General features: G+C 50.5%; 1 protein-coding gene across 1 annotated transcript in view; it reads right to left on the reverse strand.

Annotated features, from left to right (window-relative positions):
• Positions 1–287: 287 nt before the first annotated feature.
• LOC102279053 (mal, T cell differentiation protein like) overlaps positions 288–24254 on the reverse strand; it is a 33595-nt gene continuing 9628 nt past the window's right edge. Inside the window, exons 3-5 of the mRNA XM_005891591.3 lie at positions 9791–9958; positions 4384–4506; positions 288–1832 (exon numbers count right to left, since the gene is read on the reverse strand). Coding sequence (XP_005891653.1) covers positions 1770–1832; positions 4384–4506; positions 9791–9958 — 354 coding nt within the window. The 3' untranslated portion in view covers positions 288–1769. The remainder of the gene's footprint in view (positions 1833–4383; positions 4507–9790; positions 9959–24254) is intronic.

The raw sequence follows: 24254 nt of genomic DNA on the forward strand, positions 1-24254 counted from the left end.
CCACCCAGGAACTGAACCTGTGTCTCCTGCATTGGCAGACGGGTTCTTTACCGCTGAGCCACCAGGGAAACCATTCTTACTGAAGTGGAAATGATGCCACAAACCCAAACGCTGGAGCCAGATGTGGCATCTCGTGGCAGCTGCCCGTGAAGCAAGGCTGGGTGGGCTGGGCCTTGGACTCTCCACGGGTTGGGGGCGTGGGGTCTCAGTACAGCTGCTGTTGGGACCTGTGCCGTGGTGTCCAGCCCCAGTGGTGAGGCCACAAAAGAGACGAGCTCCAGGCGTCACACTGTAGAAACCACTTTTATTTGGATGTGACTGCTCAGGAAATACTGAACATCCCACACAGATGACGGGCCAGAAAGTCACAGATGAATGGTGACTTTTCAAGCTATGGGGTGATTAGAAGGTGAGCCGTCAAGGCATGAAGCCAATTTTCTCTCTGGTGATCTCCCCGCCTTCCTGACCCTCTCTCCCCCAGGAGCAGAAAAAAGTTGATCCAAAACTGTAAGCCCTCGAACCGGCTCAGACAAATCACTCCCACATAATAACTTATTGCATTTCAAAATGGCAGCAGGTCCACGCAGCTGGGGGCTGAGCACTGACTCTTCTCAGAGACTGAGCCAGACAGACGCCTGGACCCCCAGCACGGGGCCAGAACTGTCAGATAGCACAGCCTTCCTTTGAAAACAGTTCAGCGCGGGATCCAGCGCCGTGGTTTACGTTTCTCTGTGTCTTTCTTTGAGAATGCCCTGGGGCACACATGCCTTTGCACATCCCGGCCCCCTGGAAGCCCTCCACTGCAGGAGGCTGGCTGGACAGTCCAGGCCCCACCCAGCTGGACCACTGTGGGGAGGAGGCTTGCGAAAGAGAAGGGACCCTGGGATGGGGTCCTTTCCAGCCTCCTTGATATCCTCTGTGTGACCGGAGCCCAGAGGAGAATCCTGGCACATAATGTCCTTCTTGCTTCCTTGATGGTCTTTTCTGAGGGACAAGGAGTGGGTCCCGCAGGCCTGAAGTTCTCTGAGCAGCCTGACTTACTGAGAATAGGAAAAATGGGTTGTAGCCTTCCCTGTCCGACCCCTCCTCCCCTCCCTGGTCTTGGTATATAACAATTTTGCGGTCAGTCCCTTATTTTCCCCACAAATCTACCCTCAGATTTCCCTTGGCTCCTATAACTGTAGAGGAAAGAGGAAGGGGACATGAATTGGAGTCAGGCAGTGTGGGAGGGGGTAGCGGGTTTGTACACCACTGCACCGAAGAAGCAGGATCCCGGGAAGGAGCAAGGTCTGTGGTTCTTCAGAACCGAAGGCGTTGACAGCACCATTTTGATTTTAAAAAAATAATGAAGGTTCTCATCAGTCAGCTGTGGGGACACTCGTTGCCGAGGCAGATCCCCAAACAGGCAAGATGGTGGTAGACCTGGAATTTTCCACATGAGATGTTAGTTTTCTAGAAGAGCGAGGGTCATTGTCAGATAATCCCAAGAGACAATTACTTTCCCTGGGCCAAACAAAACAAAATGAAACAGCAACAAAGTCCTCCCCCCACCAGCCTTTTCATATTCATCACAATGAATTAAAATGTCCAAGCAGATCTGCCAGCGTGTGATTTCATCGCTCAGTCTGAAAAGATGGTCTGTGGATCCCGTGATGTCATCGTTGGTGAGCTGTTTATCATCCAGATGGCGAAGGCTGAACACCAGTTTTGGAAGCTGACACTCCTGGTTTTGAAAGAGCATCTTCCACGTCGGCTGGTCCCCTGCTTCTTCAGTGGTAATAGATGCTGAAGGCATGCAGGATGTAGAGCAAGGTGGTGACGAAGGCAAAGAACTGGAAGGGCCAGGGAGTTACTGCCTTAGAGATGCTGGCAGTCACTACCTGCTCCCAACCCCACACAGGCCCATGGCAGCCTGGATGGCCCTTGTTTTGACCCTGCTTCACCCGCTGTCTGCTAGAGCCCTGCCTGGCCTGAGGGCAGCAGCCACGGGGCAGCCCCTCCACCCCCTCGTCCCACGGTGGCTGTGCAGCAGGACTCTCACCTGCAGACCTGGGCCCCTCTACCTGTCAAAAAGTGGGCCCGTCTCCACGCCCGCCCTGGGTGCCCTCGCCTCTTTCTGGTCACTCTCCCCTTCCTCCACCTTCAGCCACAGTCTGTGCTCAAACGACAGTTGCACTCACAGGTCCAGAACTCAATTCTACGTACCACCTCTTAGATCTTCAGAGGCTCAGAGGCCCCACAAGCTCTCTGGTCAAACGGAACTCCTGAGATTCCCTCACAAGCCCAGTTGATCCCAGGATCCTCATCTCGTCCAGCTAGTCAAGCCCAAAACCTGTGCTCCCCCCGACCCCTCCCTACCCCACAGCCATGTCCAAAGATACCCCACTGCACTGTCTAATGATCTCTCAGTCCAGCGGAGGACTCCATCTTCACTTTGCCCCACCCTGTCCAATCACACTCTGTTTCATTCATTCATTCAACACATATCTTGTAAGCATCTGCTATGGGCTTCCTCGGTGGCTCGGTGGTAAAGAATCTGCCTGCAGTGCAGGAGACGCAAGAGAAGCAGAAGACGCAGGTTCAGCCCCTGGGTTGGGAAGATCCCCTGGAGGAAGGCATAGAAGCCCCCTCCAGTATTCTTGCCTGGAGAATCCCATGGAGAGAGGAGCCTGGCGGGCTAGGGTCCATGGGGTCGCAAAGAGTCGAATAAGACTGAAGCGACTTAGCATGAGCATGCGTGCTTCAAGCACAACCATGGATCTAATGGTGAACAAAAATTCAAAAATTCCTATCCTCATGGAACTTGCATTTTAGTGGCACATGCATAAAAGACCCAAGATAAACCAGGAGAGAAGTAGGAGCTTCTACTCTGAGCGGGGCTGAGTGGCGGCCTCACCGAGAGGTGACAAGTGAGAAGAGAACAGAAGGAGGTGAGGGAGCCGGGAGCTGAGGCCCAAGTGAGAGCATCCAGGGACAGCAAGGAGGCTGGTGTGATGGGGCCCCTGAGCAGGGCGAGCAGCACCCCGAGTGGCGAGTGGCGGGAGGCAGAGTGGCGCTGGGCTGGGGGCAAGGAGGCAGACAAGCAGGAAAGGCATCCTGGAGGGTCACTGCGTTGGCCTGGTATCTTTCTGACAAGGACGGCAGCACCCCATATCACACCCCCTCCTGCTGCTGCCCGATCCCTGGGGAGCCCGACTGACACAGGACTTTTCTGGGCACAGAGACTGGAGCTGATGGGCTGGGACCCAGCCTGGGCCTTAGATCTTCCTGAGAAGGAGTGAGGAGGGTTAGGAGCACTTGTGGGCACACAGATGCACACTGCCGGTCATGTGAGCCACCTGCCACCTGAGGGCGCCATCCCCCCAAGAGAGGGAAGCAGCCACACTCGGCCTGGAAAGGCTGTCGGGCAGGCAGGCAGTGAGCCCGAGGTCCAGAAGTCCTGCTCGGCCCACACCTCGTCTGGACCACCTTGCCTTGGATTGCATCGGCCAATATGTAACCTCGTGGATGTCTGTCACTGAAATAGAAGGACGCAGGAACTTGAGCCGTGATGAGCAATTGAGCTCCATTCCATCAGCAAAGGGAGCCACTGAAGGATTTTCTTTCTTCATTTTTAAAATAAATTTTTATGTGGGCCATTTTGAAAAATCTTTAGTTAATTTGTTACAATATTGCTTCTATTGTTTATGTTCTGGTTTTGGGGCCATGAGGTATGATGGTCTTAGCTCCCCGACCAGGGATTGAACCCACGCCCCCTACCTTGGAAGGTGAAGTCTTAGCCACTGGATTGCCAGGGAAGTCCTAAGGATTTTCAATAAGAGATGTGCATTTTGGAAAATTTATGTTTTGGAAAAACATATTCTGAGGGCAGCGTAGTTGGTATGAGTGAAGTGTTAGTCCCTTGGTCATCAACTCTTTGCGATCCCATGGACTGCCAGGCTCCTCTGTCCTGGAATTCTCCAGGCAAGGATACTGGAGTTGATAGACATGCCGTTCTCCAGGGGATCTTCCCGACCCAGGGATTGAATTGCATTGAAGGCAGATTCTTTACTGTCTGAGCCACCAGGAGGAGAGACGACACCTGCATGAGGGCTTGGCACCCTGTGAGCTTGGGCACACCTGACTGCCAGCACATCTGCGTGCACGCATGCGCTCTCACACACACGCACACACCCCCTCCCATCCCGCAAGACTCCTCCAGTCTGAGGATGTAGGGTCATCTGTTCCAGAGGAGACAGAATCGAGGCCTCCCCCCGGTGGCGCTCCTTTCCCGCTGGGCCGCGCCTGGCCTCCCGGTGATCTTTCCCTTTCCCGCACTCACCGAGGCCGAGCCCCTGGCTCTCCCCCCCGGTGGCGCCTGCCGTGATCTTTCCCCGCACTCACCGAGGCCGCAGTATTTACATAGTAGTTTTTCAGGTCCCGGGTCTCCGACACGATGGTGGCGTGCACTTGTAACACGGCGGCGCTCATGTACAGGATGCCCGTGGTCCCGTGATACAGGCTGTCCTGGAAAGATGCAGCAGAGGCCATGGCCACTGTCACACGGGCACGCAAGCGGGTAACGCCTTCTCCTCTGACTCAGCCGCTGGGCAGAGGGGGCCAAAGAGACAAGCCTGCTCCCGAAACTCCTGCTTTTTCCTTTCGCAGTGTTTCGAGTGAAATTTCTATGTCGTGAGCAGTAGTGGATTAAATAAATGGCAATACCAGTATGAACCAAGATTTATTGAGTGCTTCTTCCCGGTCAAAGTGTAGGCTAAATCTTTTCCTCGTTTATCTCATTTAACCTTGTGAACTATGAGGTCGGTTCTATTTATCGTTAATGCTATTTTGAGGAAATAGAAGTCTAAGGTTAAAGTCAATGACGACAGGCTGAGCCAGGATTTGAAACCAGGCCACATTACCACCAAGCCTGTGCTCCCCAGCTGTTAGTGCTATGAAGGCCTGCTGTTTGCTGGGTGTTTTCCTAACTGTATATACTTGTGTCATTAAATCTTCACAGCTGATTTCATAAGGCAGCTACTATTAACATGCCCACTTTAAAGATGAGAAAACCGAGGCTTAGCTGACACATGGCAGAGTCGGGCTAATCTGACTCTAGATTCCATCCATCTTTGAACCTTTGTGCTAAACTCTCAGCAGTGTCCTTTAACATCATAAGAATACCACACTACTCTGGAAGGAATGTCGTAAGGCAAATTGGCATTTTGCAACCCCTAAAGAATATTCATCAGAAGATGAAAGAGGACAATGGAGAAAAGAGTGATGGGGTAAGGTTGTCACAGTGAAAGAAGGACCCCCAGTCACCATGTGTGACGTGACTTGGAGACGCTTACGAAGCATCCTTGCCAGAAAGGTTTAACCCATTTCAGTTTAGCCTTTAGATGCGAACTTCTGGCTTACAGAAAATTCAGGGACCAGAGGAGCAAATCACACCAGGAAGAAGCAAACAAATCAAAATGTGGGCCCTTCTACAGCAGCGGTCCCCAGCCTTTTCGGCACCAGGGACCGGTTTTGTGAAAGACAATTTCTTTTCATGGACTGTGGGTGGGGTTGGTTTCAAGATAATTCAAGTACATTATATTAACTGTGCAATTTATCTCTATTATTATTACATCAGCTCCACCTCAGATCATCAGACATTAGATCCCAGAGGTGGGGGACCCCTGGTCTACAGGAAAGCTGACCACCCAGTTTTTTCATCAGCAGGGAGAACCATGATAGTGAGAGGGTAATAGGCAGGAAGGCCAGGGGTCTCCAAATGGAGGAAATAAGCTGTAAGTGTCAGACAGTTGAAAGCAATGGCACCCCACTCCAGTACTCTTGCCTGGAAAATCCCATGGACCGAGGAGCCTGGTAGGCTGCAGTCCATGGGGTCGCTAAGAGTCGGACACGATTGAATGACTTCACTTTCACTTTTCACTTTCATGCATTGGAGAAGGAAATGGCAACCCACTCCAGTGTTCTTGCCTGAAGAATCCCAGGGATGGGGGAGCCTGGTGCAGCAGCAGTAAGCGGCAGGAGGAAACAAACAAGTGTTAGATTTTTTCCCCCTTCTCTATACAAATTTAAAAAGAGGTTTCTCTTAAAATTCTCTGCTGCCATGAAGACACCAGGCTCCACCTGAACTTAACTTTTCTCAAACCTGAAGCTAAGCATTGCGTGTTTCTCCTGGAAATGTTTGTCTTAAGCTATGTTAATGAGCTATGTATTTACCCTAGACTCTGTCTTCAAGTCGGTTCTGCCTAAGACTCAGAACCAACTTGACAAACCAGAATGTTTTACTCATGCAAATGTTCTCTTAAGCTATGTTAATGAGACTGTTTTTGCTTGGAAACCTGCCTTTCTTCAAGAGTCATGTCAATCATTTTACGGCCTGGGACAACTCACCTTGGGCCAATGTTATCTCAAAATGCATGTTGTGGGTGAGGGGCCTGGTGCCAGTCTCTGAGTTTTGAGACATCTCCTTTCTCTAATTTCTTTCTGCTGATAGGTATATAACATACCACTTAAAGGTTAGCAGGGGGGCACTCTTTCTGCCCCCTTCTGATGTCTATGTCAGAAGCGTTCTCTATCTCTTTTATACTTTAATAAAGCTTTATTACCGGAGAAGGCCCACTCCAGTACACTTGCCCGGAAAATCCCATGGATGGAGGAGCCTGGTAGGCTGCAGTCCATGGGGTGGCTAAGAGTCAGACACGACTGAGCGACTTCCCTTTCACTTTTCACTTTCATGCATTGGAGAAGGAAATGGCAACCCACTCCAGTGTTCTTGCCTGGAGAATCCCAGGGACGGGGGAGCCTGGTGGGCTGCCGTCTAGGGGGTCGCACAGAGTCAGACACGACTGAAGCAACTTAGCAGCAGCAGCAGCAAAGCTTTATTACACAAAAGTTCTGAGCGATCAAGCCTCGTCACTGGCCCCAGATTGAATTCTTCTCCCCCGAAGGCCAAGAATCCTGGTGTGTTTCATGGTTTGGCAACCACCTACTGAAAAATAGATTAAAGGTACTCAAGAGTCACCACTACCAAGTGCAAGTGGGCCTGTGAGGACCCTGATCAAACAGGCCTGTGAGGACCCTGAATCAAACAGGCCTGTGAGGACCCTGATCAAACAGGCCTGTGAGGACCCTGAATCAAACAGGCCTGTGAGGACCCTGAATCAAACAGGCCTGTGAGGACCCTGAATCAAACAGGCCTGGTGAGGACCCTGAATCAAACAGGCCTGTGAGGACCCTGAATCAAACAGGCCTTGTGAGGACCCTGAATCAAACAGGCCTTGTGAGGACCCTGAATCAAACAGGCCTGTGAGGACCCTGATCAAACAGGCCTGTGAGGACCCTGATCAAACAGGCCTGTGAGGACCCTGATTCAAACAGGCCTGTGAGGACCCTGATTCAAACAGGCCTGTGAGGACCCTGATTCAAACAGGCCTGTGAGGACCCTGAATCAAACAGGCCTGTGAGGACCCTGATCAAACAGGCCTGTGAGGACCCTGATTCAAACAGGCCTGTGAGGACCCTGATTCAAACAGGCCTGTGAGGACCCTGATCAAACAGGCCTGTGAGGACCCTGAATCAAACAGGCCTGTGAGGACCCTGATCAAACAGGCCTGTGAGGACCCTGATTCAAACAGGCCTGTCAAAAACAGGCCTGTGAGGACCCTGAATCAAACAGGCCTGTGAGGACCCTGATTCAAACAGGCCTGTGAGGACCCTGATCAAACAGGCCTGGTGAGGACCCTGATTCAAACAGGCCTGTGAGGACCCTGATTCAAACTGCAAAAACATATTTCAGTTATAATGGGAAAGAAACTGAAGTCACTCACTTGTGTCCAACTCTTTGCAACTCCATGGACTATAGCCTACCAGGCTCCTCCGTCCATGGGATTTTCCCAGGCAAGAGTACTGGAGTGTGTTGCCATTTCCTTCTCCGGGAATCTTCCTGACCCAGGGATCCACCTGGGGTCTCCAGCATTGTAGGCAGATGCTTTTACTGTCTGAGCCACCAGGGAAGTGGCTGTGTTATAATGGGGGACAGTTATAATTTTCCAGAACTGTGACCTGTGCCTTTGATGATAATGAGGAATTATCATTAACTTTATGTAAGTTTGATAATGTAAGAAAGCTTGTGTAGTTTTTGGAGGCATTCTGCAGTGAAGTGTGTAGGATGGAATGACATGGTGTTGGGGATTTACTTTAAGATTCTTTAGGGGAAAAAAAAGCTAGGTGAAGCAAATGTGATAAAGTCTTGAAAATGCTGGAATCTGGGTTATGGTTACATGAGGATCCATAATATCAATACAATCCTCCCTACTTCTGTTTTGAATTGTTCAATAGAGAAATATTTCCAATGGTTATCAGGATGGTGTGATGACATGAAAAACATTTAATGGATGGCATAATAATAAATGAAAGACTCTACATCTAAAATGATTGCTTCAGTGAGATTTATACATTGTGCATAAAATTTGCCAGGAATAGGGAAGAATGAATCGTGATAGGTGATTGTGGTTAGACCTTGAGATCGGGGTTATTCTTTTCCTACTGTATTTCTTTCAATACCGCTCAAATTATTTTACCATAAATTAAAATTAGAGGGGAAATACGTCAGGGTGTGCTTGCTACGGGAGGAGCTGGGCTGTGCGTATATTACCTACAAAGGGAGGCAGTGGAGGGGAATACAAAGCAGGAGGATTCCGGCAGAGGAATGCTTTTATTCCCATCTAATAGTTGTTGTTGTTTAGTAGCTAAGTCGTGTCTAACGCTGCAACCCCATGGACTGTACTCCGCCAGGCTCCTCTGTCCATGGGATTTCCCAGGCAGGAATCCTGGAGTGGGTTGCCTTTTCCCTCTCCAGGGGATCTCCTCAACCCAGGGATCGAACCCCTTGTCTCCTGCGTCTCCTGCATTGGCAGATGGATTCTTTACCACTGAAGCTCTCTCTAATAGGTGTTGTTCAGTTGCTAAGTCATGTCCGCCTCCTTGGACTGCAGCATGCCAGGCTCCTCTGTACCTCACTATCACTTGGAGTCTGCTCAAACTCATGTCCATGAAGGAGGAAACAGACAGAACCGGCTCCACCTTGAAAGCAGGACTCCATGATGGGCCGGACTGTGGACTTTGAGCTCTAGGCCTAGTATCTATGGAAACGACATACCAGTGGAAAACCAGACCCCCGGATGAAGGAGCCTCTGGACTCTCACCTAGACTCTCTGCCACCTAAAAGAGTATGGTAATTATCTCTGTAACAGAACAAAGTCGTAAATCCCATTATGCTTATGGGGTATCGCCACAGGCCTATTGATAAAAGTCCACTGTTTAACTATCTAGGCTTATGACACATGAATCATGGGTTAACTTTGATCGTACTCTCTTTTACCTTGTCCAGACTAGTTTCAGGGAATTTGGGGAGGTGGGTTTACAGAAACTGGTCGGGGTCCTTGGCTAAGAGGAGACTCTGCCCTGGGCGAGCCGGTGTAATAAACTGCTCTCAACTATCTGCATTGTCCTTCTGAGTGAGTTTGTTTCCTGGAACGGGTGGCTACAGCACATTGAGTCGATGATGCCATCCTACTTTTTCATCCTCTGTTGCCCCCTTCTCCTCCTGACCCCAGTCTTTCCCAGCATCATGATCTGATAGTAAACACTTTCAGAAGAAAGGTTGAGATTCCCTAGGGGCCCAGCCCAGGAAGCGGCTCTGGTTCCTCCTCCCACCCAGGTTTGTACTCAACCACGCCCAGGACGTTGGTCTGGGAGGAGCCTCAGGCCCTGGGACTCTCTCCCAGATTCTTACCAGAATTTTCCAGGACTCATATCTTTTGTAAAATCCAAACACATAAGACAACAGGAGCATCAGGGAGATGAGGAAAGAGGTGAGCGAGACGTACATCACCCATCCTTGTAGCAGCGGGCTTGCTACCTGCGTGGCTGCCACCAGGATCCAGACCCAGACCCCAAATATCTGTAAGAGAAAAGCACAGAAGAAGGCGCTTTAATGGCTGGCACTGAGTGTGATGCTCTTTGCATATTTCCCACCTCTGTCCTCCTCTGGATTTGGTTAAGCACTCTTCAGGGGCTTCCCTGGTGGCTCAGATGGTGAAGAATCTGCCTGCAATTTGGGAGACCCGGGTTCGATCCCTGGATCAGGATGATCCCTTGGAGGAGGGACTGGCTACCCACTCCAGTATTCTTGCCTGGAGAATCTATGGACAGAGGAGCTGAGGGCTACAGTCCGTGGGGTCACTAAGACTGGAGCACGACTGAGTAACACTTTCACTTTCATTTTTGGTCTTCTACAGTTTGTGCAATGGGGATACAGTGTGTTAAGGTATGGACATCTTTTTATTAAATATGCTTGTCTTCATTTTATATTCAATCCGAGGATCCCTTTGTCTTGGTCTTGAGAGCCTGATTCTGTGGTTTGTGGCTTCTGTTAATGTTCATTCCTGTTCACCTTTTCCCTCCTATATTTGTTGAAGGTTGATTGTGATCATGACTGTAGGCTTAGCTCAGTTCTAAATGATTCTCTTAGAGACTTTCTGTATAAAGGGCTCCACTTACTTCTGTCTGGCTCGGATGAAAGACACACAGCTTTCAGGTCCTGGGACTAGCAGCTCTCATCTTACAGATAAATGACATAGACGCAGATACAGGCTTCCCGGGTGGCTCAGATGGTAAAGAACCTGCCCGTGATGCAGGAGACCTGGGTTTGATTCCTGGGTCAGGAAGATTCCCTAGAAAAGGGAATAACTAACGACTCCAGTATTCTTGCTTGGGAAATCTCACGGACAGAGGAGCCTGGCAGGCTACAGTTCATGGGTTGCAAAAGAGTGGGACTTGACTGAGCGACTAACACTTTCACTTTCAGACATAAGTAAGTCACCCCATCCCTTATGGGGCTCCCACTGCTGTTGTCCTAGAGGCAAAAGCACTTTTGAATTTGTGGAGAATTCTCAGGCTTTCCGAAGCGAAAGGCAACAGGAGGAGAAGCCAGAAGAGACCAGGGAGTGGACCACGAGGCAGAGCTTCCCAGCCTCTTGCAGGGTTGGGAAGACCCCCGGGAGCCTGGCTGCCTCTCACAGCACACTGCCCCAGGCCTCAACAATCTCCAGGTGAATTGTGGAAGCCCTAAGCTGGACCCGGGACTGCCCATGAGCGAGCTGGGGCCGCCTCGTTCCAAGCAGGAAGAGAGGAACAAGAGCCGCTGTCCTTCTGAGCCGGGCTCTTGCGTGTTGATTGCAGTGACCAGGTGGCCGATGCCGAGGGAGGTGCCAGAGCATGGCTTGGGGGCACCTGCCAAGCACCTTCCCCACCAAGCCATGAGAAATGCCTGAAGATGCTGGCCCACTGCCAGTACCCAAACAATGCTGGTTGTTAGTGGCAATGGCATTCAGGACTTAGTGACTGTGGAACCTATAAAATTTTACACTCACATGAGACCTCTGAGGGCAGAGAATGGTCTGTGCCATTCACCGATGATTCCTGGTGCCCAGCCCAGGGCCTGGAGAAAAGCAGGTAGGGAGGGTGTCAAATAGCATTCTTTGGAATGACTCAGTGATAAACCCATGGGCTTCCTGCTGGTAAAGAGTGCACGTGATGCAGAAGACCCAGGTTCAGTCCCCGAGTGGGAAGATCCCCTGGAGAAGGAAATGGAAACCCACTCCAGTATTCTTGCCTGGAGAATTCCATGGACACAGAAGCCTAGTGGACTACAGTCCACGGGGCTGCAAAGAGTCGGACACAACTTAGCAACTAAAGCACCGCGATGATAAACCCGCCACCACGACCTCTCGTTCACTAGGGGCTTTAGAGTTTATAAAGCGCATTCACAGAGGTGCATTCACACTGGTGGTCCAGCGGCTAAGAGTCCAGCTGGACATTCAGGGGACATGGGTTCCATCCCGGCCCAGGAAGACCCCACCCACATGTCTGTGTACCTCGACTACTGAGCCCGATCTTTAGAGCCCGCACTCTGCAACAAGTGTAGCCCCCACTTGCTGAAACTAGAGGAAGCCCACACACAGCAATGAAGACCCAGCACCAAAAAAATAAATCTATAAATAAAATGCATTCACTCAGATGGCCTCATTTCATCTGTACAGGAATTCAAACTCCCATGGGCTTTCTACAGAGAGCGGCCACTTGATACCTGCTGCCTCTTACTGCCAGCTTCCCTGCCTCAGCCCTACCAGGCCCATCAGTGCTGGCAAAGGGTCTCCCCACCCCGGCTCCTGCCATCAGAGGCCACCCTGGGCAGACACTGCCACACGCGCCCCATCTATGTGTCCACACTTCATTCTCAAAGTGTGTGAGACGCTGCCCTCCTGGGGAGCATCTGGAGGAAATGGAAGGAGGGACTGAGGTCTGAGGCCACGTGGGACATAGAACGGGGCACTGGTGGGGCTCTCCACCTCACCAGATTTCACGCCGCAAGGCGGGGCCCTGAGCATTTGGGAGAATCTACTCAAATTGCCCCTTCTTCTGGGCATAAAGTTTGCACAATCAGCTTTACGCAGAGGAATGTTATTCACTTTTTATTTCCACACCCTCTATCTTCTGAACATTATAAGGAAACCAAGGCCAAGGCCAATCTCCAGGTGAATTTAAAACTAGTGGAGTTTGCTATCCTGTTTCTGTCTCAAGCAGCCTTGGTTGAATTCATTACAGGGAAAACAGTTTTGACTATTTATCTTGACTTTTTTTTCTAAATTTATATTTAGCTTTCCAAATTTGCTTGGCAACCTAAATCATTCTCTCCTTTTAACACTCGGTTTTTGATATCTCAAGAGCTAGAGATATTTTTAGATGTTGGGGGCTGGCCTTCAACGTGGAAGAAGATTGTATTAAAGCCAAGTGTATTTCAAGCAAGTGTATTTCAAGTACGATTTTGGCGGTCTGTTTCTTAAGAACAAACAGATTACTCACCTGTGCATTTTCTAAAGGTTGAACTGAAACTGGAAGGGATCACTTAAGGGAGGGTAGAACTTAATAAGTTTATTTATTACTCATTCTTCTCTACAACATGGAGAATAGGCCCCTCACATTTACAGAGCTGGTTAAAGAGCTAGAGGATGAGAACTGGGGTAACAGCACCCAGATGCAGTCAGGAGCAATGGCCAATTCCAGATCGGGGCTGGGGAAGCTGACATATCATCAGAGCAGACCGCAAAATATTTTCAAAGGCTCTTGGGCTTAGGTCAGAAGGATTCAGAAGGCTGCTGCTGACTAAAGATGGGGCAATTTGACCTTCAAATAAATATAATAACGACTGTGATTGCGCCTAGTCGCTCAGTCTTGTCCGACTCTTTGTGACCTCATAGACTGTAGCCCGCCAGGCTCCTCTGTCCATGGGATTCCCCAGGCAAGAATACTCGAGTGGGTTGCCATATCCTTCTCCAGGGGATCTTCCTGACTCAGGGATCGAACCTGTGTCTCTTGCATTGGCAGGCGGGTTCTTTACCACTGCACCACCAGTGGATTGGACTGTATCAACCAAGTTGAAATCCATGAGTTGAAAATGATGCTTTTTAAAAGGTCTACTTTGGTCATTTTTGGAGGATGCTTATTATTTTGGAAGGCAGTTCATCACTATACCGCCAATAATTATTCTTTTGAAAAATGCTTAATAAAGGAAAATAATCATACCAAAGTGTGGCATAAGGGTAAGGTGCTTCTAAAACACATAATTTCCTGAGCCTGAACCCTCAGAGCCACACCCTGAGTCCTGCTAGTCCTGGGACCATCCGGGGACTTCGAGGAAGCCCCATGGTCTGGATGTTGCCCCAGAGGTGGTGAGGGAGGCTGCATTGTTAAAAATGTCCCAGGTGACGCAGTGAAGACTGAGAAGCCCCAGGGCCCATCTTGCTGCTTCCAGGCTCTTCCACTCCAGTTCATGCACAAGCAGTTCTGATGCTTCCGGGTTCAAATCCTAGCTCTGCTAAAGGGGCAGATTATTTAACTCATTTCTGCATCCATGTCCAGTTCATCAAACAGAGGAGGCGGGGAGGACTCCTCTTTCCTGGTTCCTGTGAGCATTAGATGAGTCTCTCACGCACGGGGTGAGTGTTGAGCAGCCACTGTTGGCCGTGTTATTGGCTATAAGGACACGGGAGGGAATCTTCCCCAAGAAAGACCCAGGAGAGGGAAAGTCCAAGGCCAGTCTTCCTGAGGGATAGGAGGTTCACTTCTGGAAGAGCTGGGACACCAATCAGCAAGGAGATGAGATAGCACTGAGGGCCACAGACCCTTCTAAGGAGTTGATGAAAGCTTTGGTCACCTAGAAAAATGTACCTGTGTACACACGTGATTTTATCTACAGATGTGGGGACTCACAGTCCCTCCAAGCCCACCTGCAGCCCCCAGGTTGAAGTCCGTTACCATTTCCAGGATAGATGATGGTGCCGTCAGCCAGTCTACTATTTTGACGCTGTTGATCAAGACATTAAATGCATATGCTCTTTGACCCAGGAATTTCACGTTGGGAATTTGTCCTATAGACAACGCATATGCACAAGATGGTGAATGTACAGTGTTGTTTATTGAAGCCTGCTGGTTACGGGAAGATAAAGAAGCATCCCAAATGTTTCATCTGGTGTGAGGGGGTGTCGCGAAAGCAATTATGTCATACAGTGGAAAACTCAGCAGCCTTCAAAGAGAATGAAAAACTCTGTATATCAGAATAGAACAAACCCTAGAATTGTACAAGGCAGAGAGCAGTGTGCCCAGCGTGCTATGATTTACGTAGAAGAAGAGAACGTATGAGCGTATGTATGTATATATGTGCATTGGAATGAGACCCAATAAACCAATCGCCCTCACCTCCCGGGAGGAGAATTTCTTGGCTCAGAGACAAGATCTTATAATGAATCCAAATCACCAACATACACATTGAAAAAGAAAGAAGAAAGACACTGGGCTGGATGATGGGGGCTCACTTCAAAAGTCAAAAGATTTTGCAGCAAGATGAATGGGCCTAGAGACTGGCACACTGAGTGAGGTAAGTCAGAAAGAGAAACGCAAATATCATATGATAGCACTTACATGTGGACTCTTAAAAATGGTACAAACTTATTTACAAAATAGAAATAGAGTCGCAGATGTAGAAAAGAAACCTATGGTTACCAAGGGAGAAGGGGGAGAGGGAGAAATAAATCGGGAGATTGGGGTTGACACATACGTACTACCGTATACTGGACAGCTAGCCTGGCGGGCTACAGTCCACAGGGTCGCAGAGTCGGACACGACTGAGCGACTGAGTACAGGGAGCTCTACTCAATACTCTGTAATGACCTATATGGGAAAACAGTCTGACAAGAGTGGATATGCTGTGTACAACTGATACACTTGGCTAAGGCAACATTGAAAATCAGCTATACTTCAACAAGCATTTTTGAAAAGATTTTGAGTGGGAGAGGCAAGAAGAGGATTGCCTTTCCTTTGGGGAGAGTGGATCCGTCCTAAGAGGACAGAGCAGGAGGGGAGCCAGGGGCCTCCGAGGGGCTAGGGGCAGGGCCTGGGTGCACTGCCACAGGCCGGGAACTTCACTCTGATCGCCCGTGAGGACAGAGCTGCCCTTGCAATGACCCCGTGTGAAGGGGGAGGAGGGGCTGAAAGACACCAGGCTCAGGGCCGAGCCTGGGTTCCTGGCCGCTGCTGGGAGGCGTGGTCCCGGTGGGGCCAGCCATGGGGTTGGGAGTAGGAGGAGATGCTGGCCATACGATACTCTGGGCGATACCAGTGGCAGGTTTTTCTGCATAGCTGGGTGTTATTTCAGCCTGGCTGGTCCATTCACCACTGACACTGCATTCCTTTCCTTACCACTTGGCTTAATCTTCACAAAGCGTTGGTGGCCCCTCCTCCCCTTCACTGGTACTTAGGTGAACACAAGCTGCAGGAAAAAGGCGAGACTCTTTTTCTGGGACTTCCTGGGACTTCCCTGGCAGTCCAGTTGTTAAGAATCCACCTTGCAATGCAGGGGACGAGGGTTCAATCCCTGGCCAAGGAACTAAGATCCCACATGCCGTGGAGCAAGTAAGCCCACACTGCAACTACTGAACCTGTGTGCTGCAACGGAAGACCCAATGAGGTCAAATAAAGAAATAAACATTCAAGAAGCAAAAAAGAAAAGGCCAGACTCGAGACAGGGAGGCCCGGGAGGGCAGTGGGGCCAAGTGAACTGGGGGCTCCTGCTCCCTCTGATGGCCCGGGAAGAATGAGCTGAATGAAGAACAAGGTCTGGCTTGTCCACGATGGGAACCAGGACCATTTCGGGGCCCCTTCTGATGCTGAGATGTTTCAAGATGAAGAAAACTATCGTCCCACACGTTCAAGTAGCCACGGCCCACATTGTGTGAGTCCAAGCCCCTTGGCCATTGTTTACCTTCCCCAAATTGTGATAAAATGCACTGAACAAAGTGTGCCATTTTAACTGCTTTTAAATGTACAGTTCAGTGGCTTCCCTAGGGGCTCACACTGGAAAGAATCTGCCTGCAATGCGGGAGACCTGGGTTCGATACCTGGGTCTGGAAGATCCCCTGAAGAGGGGAATGGCTACCCACTCCAGTGTTCTTGTCTGGAGAATTCCTTGGACAAAGGACCCTGGCAGGCTACAGTCCATGTGGTCGAAAAGACTTGGACACAACTGAGCGGCTAACACTCACCTTACTCAGTGGTATTAAGAGCATCCACAAGGCTGTGTACCATCTCCACCACCCATCCATCTCCAGGACACTTTTCATCTGGCAAAACTGAAACTCTGTCCCATTCAACACTAACTCACCATACCCCCTCCTCCAGCCCTTGACAATCAGCATTCCTCTGTCCCTAAAAGTTTGACTACTCGACTTTGTACGAATGGAATCATAGAGTATTTGTTCTTTTGTTTCTGGCTTATTGCACTCAGACTATTATCCTCAAGCTTCAATCATGCTGTCAGAATTTCCTTCCTTTTAAAAGCTGAATAATATTCCATTATGAGGGCTTTACCACAGATGGCTCAGTGGTAAAATATATAAATATATATATAAATATACACATATATACATCTGCCTGCTGATGCAGGAAACACAGGAGACGTGGGTTCCATCCCTGGGTCGGGAAGATTCCCTGGAGAAGGAAATGGCAACCCACTCCACTCTTTTTGCCTGGAAAAGTCCATGGACAGAAGAGTCTGGCAGGCTACAGCCCATCAGGTCACAGAGTCAGACAGAACTCAGTGACTGAGCATGACAACATTCCATTATACGAATATACCACATATCTATTTTATTTCATTTGCAAAATATGTATTTACTTACTTATTTTTGGCTGGGCCAGGCCTTAGTATTGGCATTCGGGCTCTGGAGTGTAGGCTCAGTTGTCCCACGGTATGTGGGAGCTTAGTTCCCAACCGGGGATGGAGCCACGGGCCCACCAGAGAAGTCCCCTCATGTCTATTTTATTTACTCATCCTTTGATGGACACATGGGCTGCTTCCGCCTTTCAGCTGCTGGGGGTAGTGCTGCTGGGAACATGAATGTACAGCTGTATGTTTGACGCACATCCTTTAGAAGGGAAAAAGAAGACGAGCCCCATGCAGGAGCTGCTGTTTGGAGCCCATCTGGCAGTTCTGGTACCAAACGCCCAGAGAGTCACAGCCCCTTCAAACAGAGCACCCCGTTCGTGTCACCGAGGCCAGCACAGGCGTCCCTCAGGACTTTGGTACCGCCCACTCAGCATGCCTCAACCCCAGGGTGATTTAACGGTTTAAATGATACAACAGGAATCAGATCTGTGTTTTATTTTCTGAACATGTGGCATGTGGAGTCTTAACTCCTAGACCAGGGATCAAACCCGTGTCCGCTTTAATGGAAGCGTGGAGTCTTAACCACTGGACCACCGGGGAACTCCCTAGATCTGTTAATCATTTTTTCAATCCTAAGATTTTAAATCGCTTGTAAAATTAAGGTTAATGTTATCAGCAGAGGAATTCTTCTATGTTATGTTCCTTTCGGGGCCGAGTGCTGGTTGCAAACTGCGGGGAACATACATTTTGTATTCAGGTTTTTTTGCATTTTTCCATTGTGCTACGTGGCTTAATGATATCGTCGATTCTTGGTAGTTCTGTCAAGTTGCCCTGAACGCTGGCATGTTTAGCTGTGAATCGTGAATCATCGCTCCTTGGGAAATACAGACTACATTCCTAGAAGCTTGTGGTCAAAATAGCGTCATCAACTGATCAACAAATAACTTTGTTTTATGTATCTTTCTGTTTAAAGACGCATTATTCAATATAGTTAATATGTAATGTTAATCCATTAATATCGAGCTGTCACCAACAGCTCTATAACTATGTGCCTACCTAACACTTACTGTGTAAGGCAAGTCACTGCCTTGCCAAACTTAGGAACACTAGACACAACTTCAGCAGTGTACTTGCACTATTTTGAATACTAAAATCAACAAAAAGCCAAGCACAAAAATGAGCAAGATGGGGCACTAAACAGACTTGGGAAAGGACCCTGTTAACACTCTGAGCTGTAAGAAGGCAAGGGCTTCCCCACTGGCTCAGTGGGTAAAGAATCCACCTGTGATGCAGGAGACGTAGGAGCTACGGATTCGATCCCTGGGTTTGGAAGATTCACTGGAGGAGGAAATGACAACCCACTCTAGTATTCTTGCCTGCAAAATCCCATGGACAGAGGAGCCTGGTAGGCTGTAGTCCAAACGGTCAAAAAGAGCTGGACATGACTGAAGAACCAAGCATGCATTTAAGAAGGCAGGTATTGACCTCAGGTTGAAATGTATGTGTCTCAGATTTGTGACTCGAATTTTTTTCTGCACTGCCTTGAATGACACGTCCTCGAATCTGCGTGACAACACCTCAAGTATGGATTGCGGGGTTACAAATAAAGTTTAGTGAGCAAAGGGAACTTGGAAATGCAGAATCCTTGAGTAATGAGGCCCACCTGTACTTTCAACGGCACTATTACGTTCCATCACGTTGGTAAAACTTCACTTAGTCAGTGAGGCCCCAGGGCAAAGAGGGTGGATGTTTGTGGATTTTCCCTGTTATAGATGATGCCACAGTAGGTAACGTTGCAAAGAGAGTTGTCTTTTTTTTTTTTAATTCTTTCCATGGGGCTTCCCTGGTGGCTCAGTAGTAAAGAATCTGCCTGCCAATGCAGGAGACACGGGTTTGATCCTGATCTGGGAAGATCCCACATGCTGCAGAGCATCCAAGCCAGTGCACCACTACTGAGCCTGCGCTCCAGAGCCCGGGAGCCCCGCAACTGCTGAGCTCACGTGCTGCAACCGCCACAGCCCGCCGCCCTGGAGCCCACGCTCCACAGCAAAAGAAGCCCCTGCAAAGAGCAGCCTGAGCACTGTAACGAGAGGGTAGCCCTGCTTGCTGCAACTAGAGAAAAGCCCAAAGAGCGATAAGATAAATAAATAAATCCTTCCTATGGAATAAACTGCCCAACTGGGTGTACTGGTGGGCAGTGGGGTGGGATGGGGATAGGAGATGTAGCAGGTGACTTTCCAGCATCCGTTAGGCTCAACATATCTCTTGGCTGGGACACATATGTGACCACCCTGGACAATGAGATGCAAGGCTTCTGGGTCCTGGGAAGGGTTTCTTCCTGCCTCGGGGATGAGACAGTTCTGTCCTTGCTCTGGCCGTGGCTTGTCTGGGTTTAGGCCTGGAGCTATGATGAGGAAGAGGAGAGAGACGGGAAGAGGCTGGGTTGGATGACACAACTGTGCTGCCAAAGAACCAGCCTGGGCAGAGCCTGCCAGCTCCTCCGGGCTTCTGGGGATGTGAGGTCTTCACTTCCCTTCTGTTCCAGCTGTTCTGAGCCAGTGGCAGCCCTCGTCACAGCACTGCTAAGGACCTGGGATGAGAGTCTGCTCACATGACCTATGCCCTTCACCACCTCTTAGAACCCCACCCCAGCTGGCTTCCCGGAATCCCCAGGCCAAACTCGGCCAGCGCCCAGCAGTCTCCCGAGCCTGTGCAGTGCCCCCAGTGCCCAGCCTTCCAAACGGCAGCTGAGATCTGTGCGTGGCTGATGAAATCCCCCTGCTCACTACCGGCATTGAAAGGTTAGGCAGGGACTTCCCCGGTGGTCCAGTGGCAGGGGGCCCGGGTTCAACTCCTGGTCAGGGAGGTAAAGATCCTGCGTGCCGTGATGAAGACAGAAGACCCATGCCACAGCCAAGACCTGGAGCAGCCAAATAAATAAACAAATACATATTTTTTAAAAAAGTTAAATAGACTAGCAGCAACATGAATGGACCTAGAGATGGTCCTCCCAAGTGAAGAACGTCAAAGACAAATGTCTTATGATAGCACGTACACGTAGAATCTTATAAAGATGCAAATGAGTTTATTACAAAGCAGACTCATATAGAAAGCAAACTCACGGTTGCCAAAGGAGAAAGGGGTTGGGAGGGATCCATCTGGAGTTTGGGATTAACAGATACACAGCACTATATATGAAAAAGATAAACAACAAGATATACCTACTGTATAGCACAGGGAAAAACCATATTCAGTATCTTGTGAAAACCTATGACGGAGGGGGACTTCCCTGGTGGTCTAGTGGCTACTCAATACAGAGGACATGGATTCAATCCCTTGTCCAGGAAGATCCCACGTGCCTTGAGCAGCTGAGCCAGTGCTCACAGCTACTGAAGCCCTCTCGCTAAGAGCCTGTGTCCTACAGCAAGAGGAGCCACTGCTCGCTGCAACCAGAGAAAGCCCACCAGAGCACCGAACACCCTGCTCAGCCAAAGATAAATGAGTAAATCCATCTAAAAAAAAAACATAATGGAAAAGAATCTGAAAGAATATATATGAATCACTTTGCTCTACATCTGAGGCTAACACAACATAGTAAATCAACCTTACTTCAATAAAAAGTAGTTTGTTTTGAAAAAACAGGTAAGTAGACCACTGAAGAAAATACAGTGCATTGTTCATAGGAAAGGGAAATACTGTTTCCTGAATCTTCTGTTTTAATTAGTCACACACAGACACACACACACACAAAGTTGCCACGGAAACACATTTTTTCCGTGCATCACAGCCAGGAGTGGACCCCTAGCTCCAGTCTTCCTCTTTCTGTCTGAGAGCCTCAGTCCAGGCTGGTGCGGGTGCCCTGCCCCCCACAGCCCCCCGTGCCCTCCCCGGCATCAGCTCCCAGCTGCGGTGGCTACGGCAGCAGGAGCCTCAGCCCTGGTCCTGGGGGATCACGCTGAGGTCTGCGGGAAGCTGAGCCTCTGAGAGGAAGCGAGAAGGGATGAGGGCTGTCAGACACTCAGAGGAGTTCCTGGAATGTCTTCCGTCTGCGGTGATGGAACTTGGCATAAAGGCACCAGGGCCTGCACAGCTGGGGGGTAGGGGCCCAGCCTCTTTCAGGCCCTCCCAGGGGTTGGGGCAGGCACCCCTGAAGTCCTCACCTAGCTGCGGCCCTCCCTGTGGGCGGCGCAGGAACCCCAGCGCCCATGTGGGTTCTGATTACCACCATCTCTGCAGCCTGTGAAGCTCTTTGGGCTGGCATGCCACCTCCTTTGATGGGGGAGGAAGCCGGTTCTGAGAGATCAAGCTACTTCCCCCAAGTACCCATGAGCAGGGGGCATGTGGCAGGCCTGGGCTGCAAGCCGGGACTCCCAAACCACTGGCTTTATGAGAAAGCTCTAGGCGCCATAATTCAACCCAGGATCCTTCCAAAGACCAGTCACTGCATACTGACTCTTGCAGTGAGAATTTTCTCTCTGTGGCTTTAAGGGTAACAGGAAATTGCCTGCCCAGGCCCCTTGAATACCACGAGGACCCCTGTCTTATCCGGTCCACTCCAGAAACAATGGTGCGGGCCAAAGCTCCGTCCACCCACCCCCTGCAGAACAAGCCATATTAGGAGCTCCTGGTACCCTCAAGGGCTCTCAGGCCTGGGCTGGCCCTGCGCCAGGGAAATCGGTGCCTGCCCTGGGGTGTGAGCCCGGGAGAGGCAGGATGCCGTCGGGAGGGGCTGGTGAGTCAGTGGCCCCGCCTCCTCTGCTTTCCTCCCCTCCCTCCATGGCTTCCTCCCCTAGGACCGCACCCACCCATTCAGACCCCCCTGCCCCCCTTCCCACTGGCCCAACTTCTCATTGACTCAACAGCACAGATTTACAATGTGACATAAACTAGGATAATAAAAACATTCTTATTCCTCCAAAGTCTAAAGGGCTTTTCCTTCCAGTCTCAAAAAAAACAAAAAAAACTAAGCATTTTGGGGAACACATTCTCCCCCACATTTTTAAAAAAGCTTGTGTACCTTAGAAAAGTTAGAAAGTATGGGAAAGATGTAAAGAAGCAGTATGAATGCATCCTGCTCCCCACAGTGGCCTCACAGACAGACTTCCCCATTCCCCAGCCCCACCACCTCCCTTCTTGGCTCCACTATGCTTATTAACCTTGTGACCCTTCCCATTGTCCCCAGAAGGTCCCCCGATGAGCCCCTGGGCTCAGGGGAGGTCCCCACCTCCTCCTTCCCACAGGAACCGCAGACATCTTGTGACCAGTGCCGTGTTCCTGCCCTCAGTCGGGCACCGAGGACCCAAGGATGTCACCATGCACTCTAGTCCCTGGGACTCCTGCCCAGCTTGCTCCTTCCCTGCTAGTCTAAGACCAGATCCTCGAAAACAGGTACTGGACCAATGTCACCTCCTCCAGGAAGCTGCTCTTGTTTACTCCTTCCTAGGTCCTGGATGGAGGACTCTGCCCTGTGGTCTTCGAGTCCTTGGTGTGGGGCAGGGAGCCTGGCACGGTGCACAGGTGCCCAGCGTGTGCTGTTGATCGCCTTGAGCAGGAGGCAGGAGGCAGCCTGCTGGACTCTCCGCTCACTGGCAGCTCAGGCTCGCCTTTGCGGGCCTGATGCCCACCCAGCTGGCCGCCCCTGACGCCTCTGGGCCAGTGGCTGGCCCAGACACGGACGGGCATTTCTGCCAGGTTGCTGTTGTTTAGTCCCTAAGTCGTGTCTGACTCTTGCGACCCCATGGACTGTAGCCCACCAGGCTCCTCTGTCAGTGGGCTTTCCCAGGCAAGAATACTGGAGTGGGTTGCCATTTCCTCCTCCAGGGGATCTTCCTGACCCAAGGGTGGAACCTGAGACTCCTGCCCATTTCTGCCAGGAGCTGGGACCAAGTGGGAACAAACACCCATCTGTTTTATCCTCACCCATACCTTCACACACAGGAAGGACTAGCCAGGAACATGCTGTCAAAGAGGACAGTGTTCAGGGAATTTCTTGGTGGTCCAGTGGCTAAGACTCTGAGCTTCCAATGCAGGGCACCTGGGTCTGCTCCCCGGTCAGGGAACTAGATCCAACATGCTGCAACTAAGACCCAGCGCAGCCAAATAAATTTTAAAAAAGCGGGGAGGATGTTCAAATAAACACACCATTCCTCCCACCCAGCGTCATGTGGGCAGAGAGAGAGAGTCAGAAGGGCAAGTAGGGGCAGAGAATCCCTCCAAGGGAAGGGGCTGGGGGAGGGGGTGTGTGCCACGTCTTTGAAATAGATCAGAGGACTCTGGAGCCCCACACCTGTGTTATCTGGACCCCCGGGCTGGGGGGAATCCATGGAGACCCCACCCTGGGCTGCACTCTGGGTCCAGCCTGTGGCAGGAGTGACAGAGCTGGGCACCTGAGGAGCCGTGGGCCTGTGGTCTGCTGCAGCAGAGCTGGCCAAGACAGAGAACATCTGACTAGGTAGGCAGCTGAGGGCACGGTCAGCTCACAGTAGGGGAGGAAGCAGGGAAGGGCTGGTGAGAGCAGTCAAGGCCAGGGAACCTGCGTGGGGCTCCTCTATCCCACCCACTCTGGTCTACTCCCTGCCCCTGCCAGTCCGGACAACACTCTAGAAACCTCTCCTCGCCCCGGGGAAAGTTCTCCAGGCAGAGCACCCCTGGTAGGGCGCTGGCTGCAGGTGGGGCCTGCTTATCACTGAGACTTCTTATCTGGGGCTCCACGGTCAGGGCACCCGGCTGTTTCCTTCAGGGCACCTGCTGTGAGAGGAATTCTCCTGGGGACTGGCCTTCCAGCAGCAAGGCTTGGTGGCCTGTCTTGTCTGAACTGAGAGAGGCCACCAGCTCAGGGAAGGTTGCATGTGGTTCAGCTGAATTCTTGGAGGAAGAACAAGCTGAATTCTTGAAGGAGGGGAGCATGCAAAACTGACGATGTGGGCTGTTAGTTCCGAGGGTCCCTCAGCTCAAACCTGTCCTGCTGTGGTCTGCT

This window comes from Bos mutus, chromosome 11, assembly GCF_027580195.1.
Source record: "Bos mutus isolate GX-2022 chromosome 11, NWIPB_WYAK_1.1, whole genome shotgun sequence".
Lineage (NCBI taxonomy): Eukaryota > Metazoa > Chordata > Mammalia > Artiodactyla > Bovidae > Bos > Bos mutus.